Source organism: Abrus precatorius, unplaced genomic scaffold (genome assembly GCF_003935025.1).
Source record: "Abrus precatorius isolate BTA unplaced genomic scaffold, Abrus_2018 Scaffold10, whole genome shotgun sequence".
NCBI classification, from domain to species: Eukaryota; Viridiplantae; Streptophyta; class Magnoliopsida; order Fabales; family Fabaceae; genus Abrus; species Abrus precatorius.
Window position 1 is genome coordinate 14,066,283 of NW_020874292.1, and position 9,533 is coordinate 14,075,815.

At 29.1% G+C, this 9,533-nt stretch overlaps 1 protein-coding gene across 3 annotated transcripts; it reads right to left on the reverse strand.

Annotated features, from left to right (window-relative positions):
• Nucleotides 1–1,271: 1,271 nt before the first annotated feature.
• Nucleotides 1,272–5,348, reverse strand: LOC113848510 (transcription factor UNE10-like). Of its 3 annotated transcripts, none has more exons than XM_027478075.1 (6): nt 5,120–5,348; nt 3,971–4,451; nt 3,253–3,357; nt 3,042–3,107; nt 2,195–2,617; nt 1,272–1,631 (listed from the first exon to the last, which is right to left on the reverse strand). In XM_027478075.1, coding segments are annotated over exons 1-6 (1,191 nt in total). In that variant the 5' UTR covers nt 5,122–5,348; the 3' UTR covers nt 1,272–1,517. The 3 variants fall into 3 exon arrangements, with proteins under 3 accessions (XP_027333876.1, XP_027333885.1, XP_027333891.1); XM_027478084.1 differs by having other exon boundaries at nt 3,971–4,428; nt 5,120–5,240; XM_027478090.1 differs by having other exon boundaries at nt 1,373–1,627; nt 5,120–5,237.
• Nucleotides 5,349–9,533: the final 4,185 nt, after the last annotated feature.

Below are 9,533 nucleotides of genomic sequence, written 5' to 3' on the forward strand. Positions count from 1 at the left end.
ATAAGAATAAGACACATATGCAAGTGATAAGTAGGGATTAAAATGCAGTCACTGTATAAACTTAACTCATTCACTTCAAAATTACTTTTTTTTAAGTCTAACTTAGATTTTTGAAAAATTTAGATTGACGTAAAAATTTATTTCAAGATATACTATGTAATAAAGTTTTTAAATATCTCTCAATAATAATTTTTAACATTAAATAAATAAATATATATTGATACTTTGATTTTATACTCAATTTCATGTAATGTTTTAACAAATACTTATGAACTTAACAAAACTCAATATCTCTATTTTAAAGAATATATTTACAGGTTACACTTTTGAGAATATTTTAATACAATCCAGCTGAAGTTTACTAGCAGCCACAATAATTGACCCGCTATAGTTAGCTAATCCATGTAGAAATAAACCACTTAACATAAAATTGACTTTTAGTTACATCAAACTTTTAATAAGGTGAAATTAAAGCTAAAAAAAATCTCTATTGTGTAATTGATCAAGCTTAAATATGAAAAGTAAGACAAGTCTATTTTTGACAAAACTTGATCTGACCTATCATTTTTAGTTACAATGATAATAAAACAACATATGTAATAAATTATTTATATTTATTTGAGATTACCTAAATGTTTTCTTAGCTAACTATGCTTTAAAAAAATATTAACTAAGCTATTTAATAAATACAGTTATGTCAAATTATGTTTAGACGACCAAGTCAGAAACCCAATGAGCAATATGGCATATTTTAATTACTATACAAAATGAAATACTCTAAGATTATGTTAGGATAGAAGTATAAAAGAAGAAGAAAAAATATAGTATTTTTTAAATTTCTAAGTTATAAAATATTTATAAAATAAATAAAAAATATAAGAAATATTCCATGAAAATATCTCATTTTATTTCTCTTACTTTAAAAACTGAAAGAAAAAACTATTTTTGTTTAAAATGAAAGTGAAAATTTTCCTTACCCCAGCAGTGAAAGTTCAGGATTTAAGTCTTGTGCATGTTTATTTTTATCATCGAGCTTGTTTTAGAAAAAATAGAAAAAGACAAAAATAAACTTAGGAACAAAATATATAATGCAAAATTTATATATGCATTGCGTACGTGTCCAAACTCAATGTAATGTCATTGGATGCATTTACGATACATCTTTCATTAATTTCTTATAACGTGTTTAAATTGGCATTGAGAAAGTCTTAGATCATGGATTAAGCATAATTTAACATTTTTTTTATCTATTTAGTTAAATTTATTTCTAAAAAAAAAGTTTAATTTTATAATATTTTTTAGAAAAATGATTATTTCCTCATTTTACATTGAACTATAAACATACATGTTGCATCAAAACTACGGATTTGGGATTTTAAATTGAAATATAAACACGTTATTAATATGGATGATTATTGCTGTGGTTACATTTCAAACTTATTCCAAAGTGTATAACTCCAGCACGTTTGTACCTCATCCATTATTTGCTTCTCCTATCAGAAATATTTAATTTGTTCTTAACGGCTTCGCTCATTGTGTGGTTGGGACATGCTGCTCAAGGCTTGATTGTTCTGACTCATTTGTTGTCGGTAAAGTGCTGCCATGTTGTTGAGGATATCCATATTCACTGTCTGCAACAATATATTCTTTGTTAGCCTTAATTCACAATTAAAGAATAACTGTGTCAAATGAAGAAAACACAAATCTAAGTACACAGGTTAAAGGATTTTTTTTTAAAATTATTTCTTTACTCAAAGTAATTGTTATTATAAATATATTTTTAAGTAAATGGCAATAAGCATTGAGACATTTTTAAGAAAAAAACTATTAAGAGAGAGAGGAATTTTATTGTATTAAAAGCATAAAAATCATTAAATACTTAATTTTCAGTAAAATATATTAAATACTCTTAACCAATATTGTTAGGACACTTGTTAGTATAATCCTATACTGTCATAAATTTCACTGAAAGAGTGTTTGAGGTACAAGGCAATGGTGATCATGGTTAACTTCTTTAAATAATATAATAACACCCAGGGGTGCTAATGTAAAAAAGTTTCACAGACAAGGGAATCAAAATTAAATTCAAGTTGAAATTAAATTAGAAAAAAAAAAAGTGAAAATTTGTTTTTAAAACTTGTTAAAGTGAGCAAATAATGATAACCATTCCCTAACATGCATTAAGATCACATACTTGTGTAAGACTAGGGTTATATGGATGAGGCAAAGGAATTGAGGGAATATTGGAGGCTGAAGATGCAGCAAGTTGGGGCTTTGGAGGTGCAGGGGCATGTGGTTGAATCAAAGAAGGCATCATAAAGGAAGGGGCAACAAACATAGGGAGGGTAGGGTTAGCTCCAATTGTGGTTGGTTGAATAAGTTGTGGTATCAATGGCCTTGGAGCAGTTGTGTGAGTACCCATGTTGTTTATGTTTACCATTCCCATTCCCATGCCAAGCCCAGCACCCATTCTGGCTAGCATTGACATCTGAAGCTGTTGTTGCATGGCTAAAGGTACCATCATTTGGGGCATGCTTGTCATGTTCATCATTTGGATCTGTGCTTGAAGCTGCTTTAAGTAGTTAATCACCTCGTCTAACATCGATGCTTTATCAGTCTGCAATTTTGCCGATTAATCCACCAAAGGAATATGTGATTATTATAAACTATATATGAATTACATCTAATTTAAATATATTTTTAGTAAGTATTTGTAAGAAAAGTAAATAAGAAGAAAAAACTGAATTTTTCTATAAGTTAAAATTAACTTAATTACTTTGATATTTTCAAAATTCTCTCATTCAATTAACTATTTTAAAAATTGAGGTGTATAAAAAATAAATAAACTTATCCAAATTGACCTTTATAAAACTAATTTATCACATTTTAAGAAAAATAGTTGATATAACTTTTTTTTTTCAAAAAGTGTAAACTTGTACAGAAAATAGAAATGATTATTTTAGGGAATTTTAAAAGAATCTAAAACGGTTACCATTTTGTGGATAAATGAGAAAGAAGTGGCAGGTGATCATAGTTCTCACCTTACTTGCATTAGGTACCAATCTCTGCAAGGCTTTCATTTTCTGATTAATTCTATCTCTTCTTTTCTACATCCAAAAGATTTAAAAGGTTTGCTACTATAAATTAGAAAATTGAACAAATTAAACAAAATTGTTATTATTTTTATATGTTTGCAAATGATTGGTTAGGATTATTAGCCAGTAAATGATCCAAAAGACTTGAGTTAATAACCCGCTCAGACTGGTTATGGATAGCAGCAGTTCGACTTCGTCTTTTAGAATTGGTTTGGCCTGTTTCTGCTTTACTGTCTCTGTCATCTTGATTATCTCGAATGTCCTGCACATTAAGATTTCAACACATGTCATGATCACCGTCTTAATTAATATTCAATTACGCCAATAAATTTTGAACTACTAATAGATTTTTTTTTTTTAATCAGACTTTTATCAACAATAAATAAATAAATATTTCCATGATATAAATAAATAATACATGGTTACAAGATTATCTTTAGCGAAATGTCTTTTAACCTTTCCAACTATCCACCGAAAACGATAATGAAAAAAATGAAGACCGAAAACGATAAAACACAAAAAGGGTATGTGAAGAATCTGGAAGAATCTGAACTATTATAAAAAAAGAAAAAGTTAATCCCACAAAATATAAAATATTTTTCAGTTTTGGTGTATTTTTAAAATTTATTCTTTTTTAATTCTTAAAATTAAAAAGACATGGAGAGAGACTAAGATCATGTTGATTTTGTCAAAATAAATAAAATTTTATAAAAATTGAAAGAAAAAAAAAAGACTGTAATATTTTTATGATTAAAAATATATGTAAACTTAAAATAAAATTATATACATAGCGAATCTTACAGTGTTTTGTGCAATAACTTAAAAAAAACAAATATGTATGTATAATGAACACTAAATAGAAAAGAGTTACGTACCGATCCACAGTGACAAGCAGAATCTTCCTCCACAGTCTTCAAGCTTGGAGCAGATTGAAGAGAAGGGGATGTGATCATGGTTGTATCATTGTCCCTACAAAACGTGGCAGCAGCACTAGCACAACCGCTATGAACGTCACATTCTTCCAACACATTAACATTAGCATTTTTGGAACCAAATTTTGTGCCACGGTAATCGGTGTTGGACCATGCTCGCCTCCTTGACAACGTTGGCACCGCACCATGTTCACCAGAGGATGCAGCAATGGAGTTTATACTATGAGGGGCATGGCCTTCCCCAACCCACTTCCCCGGTTCATAATGCTGTTGCCATGTGGCTTGTTTCACAATTGACTCTAATGTATCATGGGCTCCACCCAATATGGGCTTTTCCCCGGAAGTATGTTGAAGCCCACCAAGCCCATGCATCGACACGTGGCCATTTTCCCAAATCAGTTCTGCTACCTCCTCGTAATTAGACCTGAACTTCCGAGTACGTGAATGAAGTAAGAAATAGTATCGTTGCCTATTAAATTCAAACTTGTATATGTAGGTATTAATTAATTGAAAAGAAAGAGTCGGTGAGACTGTACGAGTTTCTTGTTTTACACAGAAATATCTAAATAAACATTTTGAATAGTTAAAATTAAGATAAGTTTCTCAATAAGTGATGTAATAAAACCTTGTGTTTGAGAAGCCCCTTTGTGTTGTTGCTAATAAAATAATAGCTTGATACTTTGAGAAGTGAAGTAAACAAAGTGAATATATATGAAATTGGCAGCGTATTAAATGAGAGAGATATTTTAATGTAAGAGAAGATTACTAAATCACCGAATCAAGGGGCTCATAGAAAAATTGCCAATAGCTTCCTTGAAGCAAATTAACAAAAGAGATGCTTACATAAAAAAAAGTAAAAATAAAGCAGTAATTCGTTTTTTAAAATTAATAAAGTAACTCATTTGGGATAGAAATTACGATCTCTCAAAGAATTATGCTTAATCTTTTGATGAAATGCAAACATATGTCAACAAATGAAACCAAAAAATAAAGTAACTCATTGAACATAAACTAAAGAAACAATAGAAGAAAGAAGATAAAAGGGTTAGGCTCCAGAAAGAAGGGAAGAGAAGCAAAGTGTGTGGAGCATACATGGGGACAAGAAGGGTAGAGGAAACACGGTCTCAGGGTGGTTGTAGTGCACGTGAGAGGATCTGTTGTGTTAGCCTCTTCCACTTCAACTTGTTCTTGTCTTTGTTGTTTCAGATTTTACTTGTTATATGCTAATATATATATGGCACTAACACTGACTCGTGATGATACCTCTCTTTCTCTCTCACACAATGAGTCATACTCATCACCTGTGAATGTAATGAACAGTGGCCTTGAATTAGGATTTTCCTTCTTTTATTCCTTAAGAAATCATTTGGTCCCTATTTGTCCCGTTGAGTTGAAAGAGATTTTACACACAACATGTGGTGCTAAAAGGACTTTGAGAGCGAATCGGATATGCTTCATTGGCTTCACCCATAAATACAAATATATTTATTCGTTAAAATTTATAAATTCTTTTTAGAAAAAAATAGATAAAGATATGCTTTACTTTTAAAAAAATATTTACTAATTCCGTAGTTACTATCTATATGTCGACAAGATTGTACGTTGTCTTTCAAATTATCCTAAAGAGAATAATAAAAAGAATAATATATTAAAAGTTATTAAATAATGCACTTTTTTTATTTTATCATATCAAGGTAGTGTAAATAATATTAATATGAATTTATGTTAGAAGAAATATTCATATTTAATGTTCATTATATTGCGAACAATATATTTTTTACTATAAAAAAAAAGTTAATAATAAATGAGTTTAATTTTAGTGCATTGCTGGTTCAAATATTTTAAACAGATAGCTAATTAAAAAAATATTATGAATGTAACTTTTATATTAATTATTATAAAAATTAATAATCATTTCTTACATGCTAATCATGATTTGAAAGCAGTGTAAGAAATAATAATCAATGTGATAAAAATAATATAAAAATATAATCATTTAAAAAATAATGTTATCACTCTGAGTGTCCTACAATATAATGAGAGAGATCAAGTAATATATAAGTAAAGACGGCAGAAAGAAGGAAAAATAGGAGTTCATATCAGATTCTCCTACTCTTTTATGCAATCCACAAATTATTGGTTTTCTTTGACATGGCCATACAATTTTAGTCTTCTGAACGGTGTGACGAGTCTTTTGATAAAGTTTATAAATAAAACTTTATATTTTATAATTAATTGATGAAATTAAAGTTATTTAGTAAGTTTATTGTATAATTAATTGAAATATATTAAATAGTTAACAAAAGTGACAGATAAAAAGTAGAAGAATGATTAAAATTAAACTTGAAATAAAAAATTGTATCAAGGGTTTTAGTTTTCTCTATTCTCTCTCCTTGCAAACATAATTGTGTTGTGCTCTGCTAGGTTTTTCTCCAAACCCTAGGTTGTTCTCCTCTTCATCAGCTATGACGCTTTGATAAGCAACCATCCTAGAGGGTTTCACCTTGGAACCCGAAGCATGTGCTGGGAGCAGCTCAAATGGCTCACCAAGTAGAGAAGTGGTCTAAGGAAGAAATCGACCTCATGGATAGAAGCAACAAGAAAGTCAAGCTGACATCGTGAGTTACAGAGGAGGCATTGGACATAATCATGCATAAAGAAAGCGGGGAAGAAGTCATGGAAAATCAGGTGTTTTCAGATCCTAATATTTCTGTTAGGATTTCATATAAAGATAAGGTTTTATCTATTCTATGATCTAGATCTGATCCTAAGAGATGAAGATATTATTAAATTTGTTCTAGAATATTTAAATATTAACTCTAAAATGGATGAACAAGATCTATTTGAAACTAACCTAATTATGTGTCTTTACCTTAAAGTCCCTTAAAGGACTACGAACAATGGTACTCCCTATAGAAATATACTTTGATAGTAAAATAGTTAAGAAAATCTGTTAGTTTTATTTTTTTAAATAAAAAACTTGGTAATATTTGGGGTCAGAATGACCCCTTACAAATCTTAGATCTGAATAATGATTTCTTTTTAGTGAAATTTGATAACATTGAGAATTACAAATGTAACACCTTAATATTTCAATTTTATTTCTTATTTGCAAAATAGAAGAGTTTAAAAAAAAGTAAAAAATAAAAATAAAAAAATATTTCTTTTAACTCAAGCGAAAATTGCTCACTCAAATGAAAAAGGATAAAATTTTCTTACTTATATTCTCGCTCAAACAAAAAATATGTCGCTTAAGCAAAAATTCAAGATAGAAATGGGTAACTCTCTACTGTATTTTTGCTCAAACAAAAATATTCTCGCTTAAGCAAAAATATCAATAGAAAAGTAGCAATTTTTGTTTGATTTTCTCGCTTGCGCTCAAGCGAGAATTCTCGAGAATAAAGGATATTTAAGTGATTCTGACCTTCTAAAAATACATATCTTAAAGTAAGAAATCACTCTCATTTCTTTCTTTGTTCTCTTACTTCCCTTTCTCAGAGAAAATACCTTTGAACTCCAAATCTCTTCCAAATCCAAGTTTGGATATCTCTTTCTCTTAATTCCAAGTAAGTTCCTTAGAACTCAATCTTCTCAATTCACTTTTATTTCTCCATTTTATTCCTTAGAGACATTTTCTCTCGTCTTTTGATTTCAAGAGACTTATTTTCAGGTAAGGGTAATTGATCCCAAATTCTAAGTCTTATTTATGTGTTTTATCTTTAAAAATTCAAAATACACCATTTGAAATAGCAGATCTATATAATTTCTTAAAATTATAATATCAAAATGGATACTTTAGGTATAAAAACCTATGATTTGGTTCAAGATTCACCCAAAATATAAATTTATAGTAAAGGCTATGAGCAAAATAATGTTTTAAGAAGTGTTTATAATTTATGTTATTGATTATCATATATGTAAACTATTAATTTTGAATGTATGTTTTGGGGAATAAAAATAAGAAAAAGCTAAACTTTAGGATAGATGATTTTTATTAAGACTGAAAGAGTATGATCTCTGGCAATGTAACTATAGTATGTAATTTAATTTTAATGTATTTTAACTGTACGATTGGAGCTAAGTCTATAGGTATTTGACCTCTAACAAAACTGTTTGATGATTTAATTGTAATTCAATGGAACATTATTATGATTGTGTATTGTTGTTTAAAAATTTATATATGTTTGAGTATTATTTGAAAGGAGTATAAATATGACTTTTGAAATTAAATGATTTGCGTTGAGTCCAAAAGTAGCAGATCTTCGGCATATTGCATGGATTTGTATAATATGTTGCTTGAATTGTTATTGTGTTAAGTCCAGATGTAGCAGCTCTTCGGCATATTGCATGGATTTGTATAAGGTGTTGCTTGAATTATTAAGAAAGTGTGAAAATAATTGAATGTGAAAGATAACTATGAAAAGAGAATTGTTGAGAAAATTGTAACACCCTAATTTCCATTTGCACTTTTTTGTTTTAAAAATGGAAGAGTTTTCTAAAAAAAAAAATCCTAAAAAAAAAAATCTTTTTTTTAGCCCAAGAGAATATTCCTTTTAACTCAAGCGAAATTTTTTTGCTCAAGCATGATGGATCAGATTTTCTCAACTGTATTCTTATTCAAGTGAAAACTTACGACAAAAATTGGTAGCTCTTTGCCATGTTTTTACTCAAGTGAAAATGGTCTCACTCGAGCAAAAATATCAGCAAAAGAGTTACAATTTTTGTCTAGTTTTTTAGCTCATATGAGAATGGGCTCACTCAAGTGAGAATTCGCGAGTTTTGAAGGGTATTTAAGGTATTTTGACTCTAAAACTTGTATTGTAATCCAAGAAACCTCTCTCTCACTTCTTTCTCTGTTCTCATAGTTTCTTTACTCAGAGAAACCCCTCTCAAGCTTAAATTCTTTCCGAATCTGAGCCCAAATTTCCTTTCATATCAACCCTAAGTAAGTTCCTTAGAGCTTAATCCTTCAATTTCATTCTATATTTCTCATGTTTTCCTCTCTCAAAGTGCTCTATCTTCTGATATATAGGAAGAACTTGGTCTTTGAACATCGTCTCATTGAGGTAAGGAGAGCTCTATCTCATCATTAGAACATAGCATATTTTTGTACTCTTGAGAGCATGATGATGTGTTTTCCTTATTGTAAACATATGTTTGAATGAGATTTTTAAATAATGAGAAAAGTTGATGATGTATGCTTCTTTGACCTTGAGTGATTGAGTTGATGTATACTTGATTATTCTATGTATGATATGAAATATAACTATTATAATATACGATTTGGGCTGAGTCCAGAGGTGTCGACCTCCGGCAAATTGATTGATGAATTGATTATATATGAATGGCAGATTAATGTGATTATGTATCTTGATTTGGAAGTTGAGTATGATTAAAAATGGTAAAATTGTATTATGATGAAAATGAAATTAAAGAAAGGATATTATGGATAAAAAGTAATAAAGGAATTAGTGTGAATAGTTTCATAGATACACTGGAGTATGGA